Below are 15,228 nucleotides of genomic sequence, written 5' to 3'. Positions count from 1 at the left end.
TTTGTAGTGCATTGCCTTTAGTGTGAGCCCATGCACCATGCTCTGGCTTCATTGGTCACAGAAAAAGTCACAGAAAAAACTAATGTGTAACCACTGTATTGTCCCAATTAATTCTCCTCCTCATATCCTAGGTTCTTTAGCCAAGTGCTGGTCATGAATAATGCCTTTGAAGTGACTTCTGTATAGCATACCTGTGTGTGTGTGCAGGTGTGTGTGTGTATTTTCATTATCTCCTCTCATGTTTGTTTTGCAGATGTACAACCCAACTGTGTCCCACCACAGCGAAGTTAACATTTACCGGGCTGGTTTCTATACCGTGGTTGACTTTCCTGAGGGACTGACTGTATATTACGACCTCCATTTGGATGTGGTCATCCAGCTCCAGCCGCACTTGCAGGTATGAGCACAATTCTGGAGAAAAAGCAAAGGAAGGGAGCGGACAAGTGGAGTTTAAGGGTTAGGGAGTTCAAGAGAGAGGGTGTGTGGGATAAGGGTCTGGGCAGCTGATGGTTGTGCACAGGCATGATATAAAGGGGACACACGAGGACCTCTCAGGATGTATTTATTTTGCTTCTCCATTGCCTATAATGCAGCAACCCACTGGTACACTAAGAGAATGGATGTTGACCAGCCACCAGTATAGTCTACTTGGCAATGCAAACAACACTTTATGTAAATTCTGTAAATGCTAAGTATGATAGTGAGGAGGTCCCAAAAAGAGTACATTTGCATTTTCCACCTTAATGTGAGTCACTTTTTCATGCAAAACTGCACTAATGCAGTTTTGCATGAAAAGGAATATATCTGGGCCTTGATCTCACCCACCTTCCATTTACAACCAATGAGGAATGAATGACAAGGCTACTGTGGTAAAGAAGAATAAGCAGTGACACATATGGAGGGGTCCACACTGTTGAATGTGTCACCAACCCTGATTGGTTAATATCCAACCAGCCCTGCTCTTCCACAGATGCTTCTCTCCAGGATTATTGAAGGCCCTCAGTCACACAAAGCTTGATCAATATATTGGGATTGCCAACTTCTTAAGATGTTTATTCAACCTCAGAAGCTCCTCTCTTCATTAATGATACACTGATATTAATTATATCTGACCATTCTCTAGAAGGATTATTACTGATGATGCTCTAGAAGGGATTACATCTATCATTATTGGAATTATGAGAGGGGAGGGACTGCACAGTCATCACTGGAACTGGCTGATGAAATATGCAAACAATCTTGATACTGTGAGGAGAGGATTACAAGGAGATGCTTCTCCAAGCCTCTCTTTGGTGCTGTGGCTTTTTATCTTAGCTTTACTTTTTGTTGGCTGAATTTAATCGAGGCATTGTGGATTTTGCAGGGGAAGGTCGAAGGAATGTGCGGTGATGCCGATGGAACAACAACCTATGAATTTTCCAGAGGAAATATGTTGCAGTACAGTTCACAGTTTCTTGCAGCTGGTGTAAGTTCTGGGGTGTGGATTTGGTTGGGAAGAGATAGAGGGGTCTACCAGATATACATGCTTGCTGAAAGCACTCTTGTATGCTTTGATAATATAGAGAAGGCTTCACATGGCAGCGGCTGAGACAACAAGTATTTATTGTCACCATGGTGCATGATGGTGAAGACTGTCTGGTTTCCACAGTTTTCCTTCATGGTCTGGAGTTGTTTCGTTAGTTTTCAAAATGTTTGGAAATACTTTCCCATTGTTTCCCGAGCACTATCCACAAGTAATACCTCGCTGTCTTTTCAATTCTCTTCATCTATGTTTATTGTTAAATTAAGAAGAATAAAAAAAATAACTACAAATGGCATATCCTTACAAATAGTTGCCATGAAAAAATAAAAATGGAAGAGTTATAAACTCAGCAGGTATAAATAACATATATTTAATAAGCATAAAAGAGAATATAAAAGATTACAATCCTATCTAGAAACCTGGCAACTCTTGATATATAAACAAAACAAAATCACATATCTAAGGGTTTACTATAGAAAATCAACTTCTGGCTTGCAGAATTAACTTTGTTTTGTGTCAATATTTAAACACATTGACTCTAATTTTAAAAAGGATGCAACGCAACAGCATAGTTGGAAGTTCACACTCGTAAAGCAACAATGAAAGCATTTTTTATTTTTTTTCTCTCCAAAGAGTCGGAAAATCGGTCGAAATAATTGTTTTTTTCGTCTCCAAAGCCTGAACACAGCAGAAGGCAAATATCATCACATTTAAATCCACACAGACGACGGCATAAATGGCCATTTTCCAAACCCTTCTTTCTGCCTAAATACTTTCAAAGAAAGTTGAGGAAACCCAGGATGCATAAAATCTTGATAATCTCATGTTTGTGATCTTACAGTGTACATATGATAGACCTTCTCTGCCTCCGCCATCTGGCAACCACACGATCTACGTTGAGGAGCGCTGCAGCCTCCTGAAGAGCGATGCATTCTTCCCATGCCACAGTGTGGTAAGTTCCTGTCCCTTAAGCTCACAATGAGTTCATTACATCTCAACAGAACATTTTTCTCAAAAGGACCTGATTCTCTACACCTTTTTTCAGTGATTAAGTGAATCTTTCTTGAGAGACCTAAGTTTGGATAAAGAAATAAATAGACACTGCAAAAACTTGGTAACTGGACCTAAATATTGTAATAATATATTAACAAGCTGTTGTTTATTCACCACTTTTACCAAAACACTTAAAACAAATAACCAACTGAAGTGTGTATTCATGCTATTGAGCTCAGATGGGTGAAAGGTTGAGTAGGCCGTGCCAAGATTCAAACCTGCACCTCGCACATACATATCAGCTTGTCGAGCTTTCTTACTACCTGAATTGGAATAGTAGTTGCATCTTGTCTCTCCTAAGGTGTCCGTGGACTCGTACTACTCTGCTTGTGTGGAGGAGACGGCTTCATGCAGAGAAGGGGAGAGCTGCCTGTGTTTCTGTACCGCTGTGGCAGCCTACGCGCGTGCTTGTTGCCGCAAAGGCATCTCAGTTGATTGGAGAACAGCTGACACGTGTCGTGAGTATATCCGGATTTTGTCTGAATGAGGGTATAAAATGTTCTTGAAACAGTAAAAGTGTACCTAAAGTTGCTGAAAGCAATGAAGATACTTTGGGCCAGTGTGTTGAGAGCAGAGTTAGCGTATAGCATGCCAGCTTCACTTGTGTTATAATGTCATTTTTTCTGATAGTTGTCTGTATGAGGCAGTGACGTGCCAAGGAGCTCGCACTAGAGCTCAGAACATGAGCAAGCACATGGAGTACTGTCTTTTCTTGTGCTATGACCTGTCTGTCTACTGGCAGATCTCTGTAGCAGGCAGTGACAAGGCATGGAGGCAGGCCGCGACATGGCATGGAGCGTGGGTCTGCAGAAAGTCAGATGTGTTCAGTGTTAAGTACATGCATGGTCCAATGTCAGTGTTTACCAGAGTCCTTGGCATACAGTGATACATCATATGTAGTGAGGAAACTATCTATTTTAACTGATTAATTTCTCTTTTCATTGCAGCTGCACCATGTGAATACTACAACAGAGGTGAGAATGATGTCCTGCTTGCTAGAATGAGATTACATCTGATAGTGGTAGCTTTTTCAATTTTGGAGCATAACTTTTCCAATAAAAAAGGTTAGTAGGAAAGATGGATAGGTGGATATCAGTCTAAGACACATACCAAGCCCTCCCTTTAAGAGAGATCCAAATGATAACCTCTTTATGGAAAAGGTAATTGCAGAGTGTGTTCTTTGTTGCCTGGCACTGCTTGGAAAGTGGAATCATAGTACAGCACCGCACCTAGAAGTTAAAGGCTGAACTAAAAGAAGCATCCCCCTCAGCCAAGGCAGAATGTAATAGCCCTGAAGATATTAGTACAAGCCAATTTGGTGAAAATTATTTGCACCTCCTGGGAACAAACGCAGGATAACAGGAAATTCATATTCGAGTTCACTGGTGTTGTTTTGCAAAGCTTGGAAAATGTTTCTCCATATCCATATTCACGCATAGGTTTCTGTTTGCCCAACAGAGGCTGGAGAAGGGCCCTATCACCTCACAAACATGAATCAGCTCAGGGTAGTGGCAGATCTCGAATCCGGGCAGGCGATACTGTCTTCTGATGATGACAAGGAGGACCTGAAGGCAAGTTTCATGGTCACCCCCGGTCTCTACAAGGACATGCACAGTGAGTATTTGAGGTTCCAGGCTTTGGTTTTAAATCAATAACCTCCACTAAATCAAGGTGAAAAAGGCTCAATTGATACTTTCTAACTGCGTGCCGCCTCACGGCAGATGGAAGATGGAATATCTTACTATAAGAATATCAAGGAAAAGAAATAGAAACCAAAATATGGAATGTAAATAAGTATAGATGTTCTATACTTAACTCCTTATGTATATGTAATTGGATGATATAAATATGGTCAAGGTACACAGATGTGGAGTTAGGAATAGCAAATCTGTACTTCCTGTGTATGCAATTCCATTTTTATATAATGATCTTTTATATTTTGCCCACAATATTCTGGTATCAAAATATGAATGTCCTCAATATTCAGTAAAATAATCTTTCCAATGCCTGGCCGTTTGTGTGGTGTGGTAGGACAACAATCAATTATTCAGGACCTGCAAAGTAACCAGAGTAATGGGCAGAAGAGATAGGTTCAGAGATCCCCACTTACTATCATAGTCTTTGTTGCTATGCTTTCTGCTGCACAGCCAGGGTCACCTCAAAAGCTTCTCCTGGGTTGTCGGTCTGATGAAATGGCTGTTTGTCTACTCCTGCAGCTCACCAGAAGAAGTAGATGACACTATATCAATAAAATAATTCCCCAATGTCTTGTTTCATTCACTAGCTGTGTGAGGTTAAGGAAAGAGCAGGTGTGGGTATGTCACTGAGCAGTAGGTGAGCGATGGATCGGTTTTGTGATAGAGGGGGCCGCTGAAAAAGTTAAAGTTTACTCTAGGAAAGAGGATGCAGCTGTGATGATGCATTGAATGTGACATACTGGGAATACATAGTTGAGATGGAAACAGACAGCCGCATCATGGTCCTGGAAAACCTGACATTTTTTTGTTGTAATTTTAAATTGCAAGTACTGGAGTCTTTTTGGGCTCCAGAACTCTGGCTGCAGTTTGCTTGTTCATAGAGAATCATGAACTTAGTTCCTCATTTCAGAGCTAGAGCAGAGCACACAGTGATTAACCATTGACACAATCATACATGTTACTTATTTTATTTACTCCGGTTCTTAAGATGATCACCACCTTTGCTGCCTTGATTTTCATGTTTGCAAAATCCACATGCATTCTACAGAAGGGAGCATAAGCAATGTCCTACGCGATACGAGGCAAGTCTCAGTGCAGCACCTCTGCTTTCTCCCTTTTCCACTGCAGGCATAAGACCTCCCATCTCCCTGGAATCTGCACTTTACCCTAACTACTTCATTGTCCAGGATGAGGACGGCACAGTTCATCTTGAGAAATGGCAGTCCAGTGTTAATTTCCGCAAGAGGGCCACGTTCATCTGGAGAAAGAACCGTTGGATAAGGGGTTACGATGCCCTGGAGTCGTTCACCCAGCGCGGTTACTACCTGACCACTGGCAGTGACAACTCCCTGTCTGTCTCCAAGTACATTAAGAGCTCTACACAAACAGCCAGCTTCAAACTGACAAGTGAGTGTGACTTGCTCCCTTACTCCTCTACCACTCTTGACTTCAGAAGCTTTATTTTCAGTGTTCAGCTCTTTCTTTCTCCCAATTAACACTGATCTGCCTCAACATCCTCTGACAATTGCAGTTTTCCACCTGTTTAAATAGCTCCCACTTTCCAATATTCTGAACTTTTTCATAACCTTTCAATGTGTCACATTCTACTCTCCTCTGTAATAAATAATCATTACATTGCTCTCTCTGTAATGCTCAATCATCGCCCTCATGTTCTATATTCCTTTGTAGCTTCCCACCACGCACTGTTATATTCGCTTCAATCACCCAGTTTTTTTCTCTTCAGTAAACCACCATAAATCATATTGTTCTTGAAACCTCCTTTCACCCAAATCTCTGATCTCCACTATGCTACCTACAGCCACAATTTGCTATTCTCCCAAATAACTTCCTTTGACTCTAATGATTTTGCTCTTTATAATACCGACTAACCCATGAGGCAGATAATCTCTTCTCCTTAATAACATTCCATCTTCTCAACGTTTCACTCTCCTCATTGAAGTTCCATCAGCTCATTGCTCTGTTCTTCCTAATGACCTCTCCTCTCCTCAATACCATACTGTCACCTCAGTATACATGTCTTTCTAATGACCTCGCCGAAGGCTAACATTCTGCTCAATGCTCTCCTTCACCTAAAAACCTACCATTGCCAAATGCTCTGATTTCCCAAAAAAACTACTCATCATCTGAATAGTCCACCTTTCCCAGATCTACTTGCACGACATGTAGCCTTCTGATACCTCACACCCTTCCAAAACCAACCCGCCTCGGCTTTCTTCTCTTCCCAGACATCCTTTCCAGTCTTCACTTCAGAATCCCATCATCAATGTTCTGCTCTCTGTGTCTGCTCTACAAACTCTACCACCTCCTCATATGACTCTCTCTTGCCAATACACACCTTACTTTCCTCTTCCCAAGATCGCTAACATTTTGCTTCTTCGTGGTCCAGAGTATTTTGTTCTTACACACCGTCCATCTCCGGTGACTCACATCAACCTTGTTACTTTCCTTTCCAAAACTATTTGGCCCTCTTCAATCCTTCTTATAATCAAAACGAGTCATTATCAAACAGGCTGAGAGCTGGCGTGAGCCTCAAGTCTACTTAAATTCTGTATGTTGATTGGTAGCATGTATGCTTCAGCTATGTCTGTGCATCAGTGGGTGTCCCCTGTGTGTTTTCCATGAATGCAAATGAAAATTAGTAACTTACAATATTTTTTCTCCTCCAGTGGAAAGTTTTGGATTGCCATTCTTCTCTATGTGTCTCTGGAGGTACAAGACCTGTGAGTCCCCATGTATTAAAACATGCCAAGATCCCCACGGTACCAAGTGTACACTAAGTCTCAAGTAAGTGTAATTTACATCATAACCATAGTGCTTTACATTCATGCATAAAACATATCTCTTGTCCTGTACTATCAGTGCCCACTGCATGCCTCAGATCATGTACACTTTCACAATACAGTCATACTCTGGTCCTATTAAGAAATATTCTCCCCTCACAGGCATCATTTCTCTTCTCTCGCTCTATCGGAGTGAAGCAGAGGTCTTGAACATCTAAATGACATGGAAAGAGTAATAAAGATGGGACAGAGAGATTCCAGAAGAGAGGCTCTACAGTAGGAAGAAGAATATAGGCAGTAGGGTAAAAGGGGCGATAGAAGAGTGGCGGGCAGAAAAGGCATGGTGTAGTGTTTCAAGTCTCCTTTAGCACAAAACATGCCACAATTGAATACCGTCCAGCAGATAAAAATATAATTTATTTAAAACAAAAAATACGCACACACGAATTGATTAGTAATTGTATTAAAAGTAGAGTGCTCTGCTTGAGGAAAAAAACACCCTCATCTCAAAAATGTGCAGGGTCCATGACCCACTATGGCACGTAATGAGGCGATTGTCTAGAGCTATGCCACTGTGTGGCTTATATGATGGATCACTGGCAGAAAGCATTAGTATCTACTGTTTTAAGATGTTGTAGGGAAGTCGCTTAATCTCCCAGGAAATTGGAAATAAAGAGTTTGAAATTTCCATTGTCGCCCCTGGATCTGGATCATCCAATGCTGTGCATCCTCGTCCACTCCTGCGCCACCCACTGTGTTTGTTCCTCCTTCTAGTCCACCCGGACCCTTTTTTCCCTCCGTGGAAACTTTTTGGTTCTCATCTGTGAGGAAACCTGGACTCCTATGGTGCTGTCAAGGAAGGTGTTGCAGACACCATCTACTTTTAGAAGAGAGGAAGGGGTTTGGGGATTGATGACACAAGGCCTGGCTAGGTACTAATAATAGAAAACGGACTATCATAAGGGGAAATTTACGGAAAGAACCAGGAGAGATAAACAGTATTTGTGGTATGAGTTGATATCCATTTTTTAAAATGGAAAATTGATCTGTGTTGTAGCGGTTGTTTCCATAGCTGTGTCTACTTGTGGTGGTTTTGGTATCTTGAAAACCTAACTTTCAAAAACATAGAAAGTTGAACATTGATTGCAATAGACAGAAAATGAGAAGCGTATAAATGACTTTGATATCCAGAAGAGTGCAAAATTCACAATGAATGGGTTCCAAAGACACAATCCTTTCTAACTCCAGCTAATGGAGTGAGACTAACCAGAGGAACACATCCTTGTGAAAGACCCAGACGACTCTGCTAATGCACATCCTCCAACTCTTCAGCACACCCTCCTGTTCCAGCATTTTGACCACATAGAGTTCTGTCTGCGCAAAACTGTTTTGACCAGCTGTAGCTACTGCAGTTCCAGTACTGGGTCCTGGACCTTACCTCGAATCAGTAGTAGTCTAGGTCCCAAGCAAATTTACAAAGAGATGCTCCAATACTCATAATTGACGTCCCTCAAATGTAGCCAGCAACAGCTCAGCTAGTACTGGTGGTGATCCCTCCCCTGCCACTACTATTCACTCTTACCCCATTACTCCGACCCCTCCATCAGCAAGGGCATCAGTGTTCACCATTTTACTTTGTTTCCGCTTAGTGTGGAGGGCTGCTTCCCGCACTGCGCAGAAGGCTTTGTGTTTGACGAGAAGACCCACCGATGTGTCGATTATAAATACTGTGAGTATTTCATGATCCACTTTCAAGGCCCACAGGTAGAGGGGGTGAGATACTACTTTTGCGGTACAAATGGAAATACATTAGGTTATGGGAAGGGCAAAGGGCTGCAAAGGGATAAATGTATACTTGTGATCCAATGTTCTTTTGCCTTTTTAACAACATAACAAAAGACAGCGAACCCAGATTTTAGAGTTTCTCCTGAGTGTTGACTGAAATAAATGTATGAATCCACTGTCCGGCAATTCTTCCCTGAATACCACCAGCAGCAAAGTTACTGGCAATCAACAGCAGAAAATGCAGAATAAATCAGTAGTAATTGCCTTACAACGACTCATTTTCATGAGTACCGCCGGATAGGTAAATGCAGAAGCAATAACCACAGAGTTGTAATTGTAGCATCTGGACACTACAACTGTATTTACCACCCATTCTGAAATGAGAGCAGAGGGCCCCTTGCATGGATAAGGACAGTGGTTGAGGACAGTGCACCTTGCATCGAGAAAGGCAGATGGTGGTTGAGGACAGCGGGTGGGGGCATGCCGAGCCTGCTGGAATCTTTGACTGCAGTTGTTTTCCAGCCTTCGTCATTTAAGCCCAAATGGCGGCGGTTTCCTCGTGCATCTTCTTGCAGCATCACCGCCCCATATCTCCCTCGGCACCGACGCCTTCTGACTTACGTTTTTGAACGGACTAAACACACGTGTTTGAAAGTGAGTCCCTCTCGCAGGGCTAACTCTTTGAATTTTTGAGTAGAAAAACTAGAATTTTTAAAAGGTGATGGTTGTTTAAAGATAATAATAAAAGTAATAATAATACGTTTATTCAAGTTTGAAATAAACCATGTAAACAACATTTAAACGTGAAAGGATTATTAGGAAATTTTACAGGTGACATGCAAATATGTCACCTTTTAACATTTTGGTGACAATTGTCAAGCAATTTTCGCTGAGGTTCACAAAACCAGAGAGACGTGGCTTCGCGTAACTGTGGCTCACTGCGTCCGCGCCTCTGCCGGGAACACAACGTGCGCGAGCGGCTCCATGAGCCCCGCCCAATGGCGGCATTTCCTCAGGTCCACGGGTATTTTTAGTCACCTGCCCTTCACCTCTAATACGTGTTTTGCGACGCCTGTTGCAGATGGCCATACATTTTAAGGAAATAATTGGCTTCCAGTACAGAGTAATATAACAGGTATGACGTTTTGGTAACTAACTCACATCTGGCGAACACCAGTCTCTGATTTGTCTTTCAAAAATAACTCTTTAATAAAAAAAAATAGGTGTTCTTTCGTTCTCAGAGTCCTACAGTATCTATTGATTAACTATTGCTCACAGAAGTAGCATTAAGTTACTGAGTTGCACATCCTTGAGGAATTTACCTCAGACGTCAGCGTGTCTCTGGTCTACGGGTCTGATAATGCAGCAGGTCTCTGTTCTCTGTTTACGGGCCCTCAAGGGCACGTCTTCTACTGCTCTGCTCTGTTCTGTCAGCACTATTGCAGCCACGGTCAGTCAGAGGGATATTTCGTGGCTTGTGCACAGCCAATTGCCGGTTAGGGCCCAGAAGCTGAAATGAAAGAATGGATGTCAAACATGGGGTTCTTCTCATCCCTGATAACGCCATACTCCTGAAGAGTAAGGTGTAGCAATATTGCCAAGGAGGTTATTTTCTGCCCTTTGTAGCTTTTTCCTCCAAACATGAACATCTTTCACATGTATAGAAAATGCAGTGTGGCGTTGTAGCTACTGGGAGGAGTTGCTCTTTCACATGCACTCATTCAGTATATTCGAGAGTTCTTACAATGTGCTGAATTGCACAGGTTTGCATACAGAAAGATACTAGCTAGAAATGTCCTCTACCCATGTGATCATTCTTGGACAGAAAGTTCCTGTGACCATTCCTTGGAAGAAAGGTCCTTTGCCTAGGTGACCACATGCCTGTCTTTCGCCTGACCAGTCAGAAAATGGAAAAAACTGAAACAGTAACATAGTGGGAATCCGAAAACTATAACAGACAGCTCAGAAAACTCAGCAAGATCAGCTAGGCAGGAGCCAGTCTCTTGCAAGAAGAGGAAGCTCCAGGAACTAGTTGACGTACCAAAAGTATTACTTTCAACTGCTGAGAATGATTGCCATATATAGAGTTCAGCGGGTGGGTTACTCCATCACAAACATGACGGATATCTCATTCAGCACATTACAAGTGCTACTACATATAATGCACTTGTAGTGTGGCAGACAGGCTATCTGACAAGTGTGTGAAAGAGTAACCCGTCTGCCTAACTCTGTATCAGGCTGTAACATTTCCTAAGCACAATAGAGATCTTGCAAACTAGCTCAGACGTGCCACATCACATCATCTACAGCAATGGACTTGGATACATATTGCTGTTTTGATGAGTTGAAAGGGCAGTATCTTATGTTTATAGATTTACGATTTAATTCTAGAAAATTGCTAAGTTCTTCACGATTGTCAATCTATATTTCAATATGTGTATCGAGCACTTTATCACTAGATGTAGTGATGTATCTTTCTGTGACTGTGTACCTGTGTGCCACTTTGTATAACTGTGAGTATTTGAGTCTCCAGTTCTGTATAAATGAGTCACAGACAGGATATCCGTCACTATGTCTTTGAGTGTGTGCCTGAGTGTGTTTCTTTAGATTCTTTTGTATCTATTAATGTGTCCAGGGCAGCTGACATTGTATATGTACCTATACAGCTGAAAGTGTGAAATGTGCAAGTGGTAGGGAAGGTTCAAGTTTACGTTTTTTGCATCTGAAGAATAATAAGAGTGGTCTTCTGCAACTGCATAGAAAGAGACGAACTGTATTACTGTCTTTCTTAAACAGGTACCAATGAGCCAACTCCAGCGCCAACTCCATTGCCATCACCCACTCCGGAGATATCAACCACCCCTTCAGATGTAAGTGTTAAAGAGATCACACACACAACTCTAGTGTAAGAGGTAAAGAGATTCCTGCCCTTGTGCAAGCGATACAACGATCAAATGCAGCATTTGTAATGCAGGCGATAAGCAACTTGCACCACTAGCTAGAGTAAGTGACTAGGGAACCTCACACACTGCCCCATGTATAAGTGCTGAAGAGCTTTCACGCACCATTCTAGATGTAAGTGATAGCACAAGTGTACGACAGAGGCGGGGATATAATGGTGCCTGCAGCAGAGGCACCCTCTCTTAGTGTGGTGCAGAAGAATGTTAGGAGAGCTGGAGAGAGAAGACCCCCTGATATTGTACACCATTTAACTACTAAATCTTCAAAAGTAAAATATTGAGATGCATATTATAATTGTAAATCCAAAGGCGTCCATTCTTTTGAAAGCTACAGTTCTTCACTGACCTTTGAGATACTTCTTGTCGAGCCACCTTACTACACAACCTTCTGCAAACAGTCAGTATACATCACTGTGGACTTCTCTTATTTATATTTTTCATTTTTATATGACAGGAGTGTAAACATGTAACTTGCAGTGTGCCGGACTGTAAAGTGGGTGCTATTCCACGCAAAACACAACATCAGACGAACCCTTGCTGTGAAGAGTACATCTGTGGTGAGTGGATGAGTTAGGACATATCAGAGCTCAGGAACAGGTTTTGAGGAGACGATTTTGAGGCACTGGGGAAGGAGAACAAGGATAGGAAAGAGTCAGATACAGTTGGCACTGAGCTAGAAAACGGAAATGGCTGCCTCCACTCTTCACCAAGAGTATGGGCCGAAGAATGCACTGATCTCCCATTCAACTAGCACTCAGTCAGTGTGGGAAGTCTTGCTTGGCTCCGGAGACAAACTTACAGACTAACATTAGTGCCAAACCCATTGCCATTCGAAGACCCAGTAATGCTGACAAGAACCAAGAGCTATAGTGCCTGCCTAGTACTACACATACTTCATGGCTGGCCACAGGGTGGCAACTTGTCAATAGAGTTGTTTTCGTCGAGCCACTGAAAAGTAAAATTGACTTAGGTTTTCAGGATATCCACAACGAATTGGTATGTGGTCACAATATAGATTTAATGAATTTCAGCTAAGTTTGTCTGCATGTTCGTCTGTCATTCTGAAAACCCAACTGGAGTTAACTGTTTGGTAGCTCACTGAGCCTAGCCATATTTGGTAACATAGCATGCAGGTAATTCATTGCAGAAAAATGTAGTAGTCCATATTTAGCCCCATAGACAGCCAGATCGTGGTACCAGGGGCCTTCTGCTTGAAATCCGGTTTCATTCACACGTCGATTGAATCTGGCAAACACCAAACAATGTCATAGATACGTGGTATGCCATTTCATGCAATGTGCAGTGAAGAAGATGCTCCCGCGGTCATTTACCTACCAACTGATTTACAATAAACATTAACTTCACAACACCCACAAAGAAAGGGGGCATTTTACTGGCCAAAGAAATGGGGACAAAAAAATCAACTTGACAAACAGAAAAACAGCAAATGGACTAAAGGTAGGTGACTGGAATATCACAGACAGAATGTGGTCCGACTTGAATATTGTGTCCTAAATATAGTTTACAAAAATATCACCCTACTACATGTATTCGAAAATCTACACTTGATGGAACACTATTGTTCAAAAACAACATTTAGAATACAATATTTATACAAGAGGTTTTTTTCTTTTGAAGACATTCTGACATATGACAACAGAGTAACTGAACGAAGCTCACTTTTTTGTGTATTCAGCCCTGGGGGTACAGCAGGCAGCTATTCTCAGTGTATGGGCTAAGCGTCAAGGTTTGCAACATGCTCATTTGAGAGCTTGATCAAACAAGATAGGATGTCTGGAAACATTCTGGCCTAGCTGGAAAAGACTACTTAATTATGACTTAACTGTGCCTTCAGCTTGCTCAGTAGAGTCCACAGTGTCTAGTCTTTGGCAAAAGGACAGGTGGCGACAGGTGGGGTTACCTGTGAAGTGACACACGGTTTTCTTTCTCCTTCCATATTCTACCACTATCAGAATGCAGTGCGTGTCCTACGCCACCAGTATGTGGACTTGGGCTAGTGGCCACGCCCCAATATGAGCCTGAAAAAAGGTGTTGTCCATTGTACACATGTGGTAAGTTCACATAATTTTAATTTATTTAGGTGACTAGTTGAGAGCTATTTGTCAAAGTGCAACAAACCAGATTAGCTGTTGGGTTGATGTTGTTAAAGGGATCTAATAATACTGTTTATAAATTAGATGATAGAAACTTCTGATTTGTTTAGTGCTTTAAGGTGGTAATAACGAAAATTGTAAATATAATTCCAAGAGTACAGGAGGGTGAGCCACAAGAAGCTTGTGAAATATGTGCTCTACATGTGCACCACTATTTTTGGGATTCACCAAGGGGGCCCTTTGCCAATTGCCATCCTCGGTTTTGCATTTCCCAAATAGCGATTTCCTAATAGTGATTCCTACTTTGTATTGCATTTTAGTACATCTAGCCCATAGAGAACTACTGATAAACTGATCTGTTTACATTTTTTTTATATGTATATGATTGCACTGCTCATTCCACAGACAGAAGTTTATTTAGGCTTGATCTGATCCAAATGCATGGATCTCAACTGAAATGAAAGAGTCATAAAAAATCTACTTCTTCAGTACATTTTGAGAAAACAATAGATTTTCTCCTGAAATATCTTTTTTCGTTTGAAAAGACATCAGGGCTGAGGTAGTCACATCACATTTGACCAGCTTGCGTGACTTAACCAACCTAGTAGAGGCAGCAAACTATAAGGAACTCTTCTAGTCACCCTTGTGATGGGTCCGGGTAGGGAACTCAATCATTATTTGTTCCATTGCTGGTTATTGTTGAGCTGCTATCTACTTCAAAAAGTACTAAAAATCTATTAAATAAAGGAACTCTTACAGTTACTCAGCAGTAGGCAAACAGTCTCTGTTAAGCATAACTGCCCAGCTAGATGAATTTGCATTTCATGTGTAAACAACAGATTTTAACTACCACCTATCTGAATTAGCACTCAGGAGATCTTAGCATCCCTTAAGGACGACCGCCCTCTCTGGCTGGCAGAGAATCAGTCACAGCCTCTTCCTGCCAGAGGCGGCCGCTGCATAACGCAAGGGGAGGTGCAGGGAGGGATGGGGGGACGGAGACAAGGTACAGATTGAAAAAAAGAACTTACCTCGCCTACGTTCCTGACACCTCGCACTCCTTCTGGTGTCCCAGCATTCACTGCTGGGAAACAGCTCAGGCTTCCCAGCAATCCTGGCGCTGCGTTCATGCAAAACCTAGCATGAAAGCAGCACCAGGATTGGCCTAAGCGGCAGACACAGCCTTGGAGTCTGTGTAGTTTCTCCAGCCCGGCGGTTAAAGACAGCAGGGCTGGAGAAACCTAAGTGCTCATGTGTGTTTTGCAGGCCAGCTTAAGCTGTCCAAACACACATGCG

At 42.1% G+C, this 15,228-nt stretch overlaps 1 protein-coding gene across 1 annotated transcript in view; it reads left to right on the top strand.

Moving 5' to 3' along the window:
* Positions 1-15,228, top strand: part of LOC138247052 (uncharacterized) — a 249,316-nt gene that overhangs the window by 53,192 nt on the left and 180,896 nt on the right. The window contains exons 21-32 of the mRNA XM_069201802.1: positions 254-397; positions 1,364-1,465; positions 2,364-2,474; positions 2,877-3,033; positions 3,523-3,549; positions 4,034-4,189; positions 5,401-5,679; positions 6,960-7,077; positions 8,723-8,802; positions 11,655-11,728; positions 12,273-12,375; positions 13,792-13,890. Coding sequence (XP_069057903.1) covers positions 254-397; positions 1,364-1,465; positions 2,364-2,474; positions 2,877-3,033; positions 3,523-3,549; positions 4,034-4,189; positions 5,401-5,679; positions 6,960-7,077; positions 8,723-8,802; positions 11,655-11,728; positions 12,273-12,375; positions 13,792-13,890 — 1,450 coding nt within the window. The remainder of the gene's footprint in view (positions 1-253; positions 398-1,363; positions 1,466-2,363; positions 2,475-2,876; positions 3,034-3,522; positions 3,550-4,033; positions 4,190-5,400; positions 5,680-6,959; positions 7,078-8,722; positions 8,803-11,654; positions 11,729-12,272; positions 12,376-13,791; positions 13,891-15,228) is intronic.

This window comes from Pleurodeles waltl, chromosome 7 (genome assembly GCF_031143425.1).
Source record: "Pleurodeles waltl isolate 20211129_DDA chromosome 7, aPleWal1.hap1.20221129, whole genome shotgun sequence".
NCBI classification, from domain to species: Eukaryota; Metazoa; Chordata; class Amphibia; order Caudata; family Salamandridae; genus Pleurodeles; species Pleurodeles waltl.
This window is presented reverse-complemented; position numbering and strand designations above follow the sequence as displayed.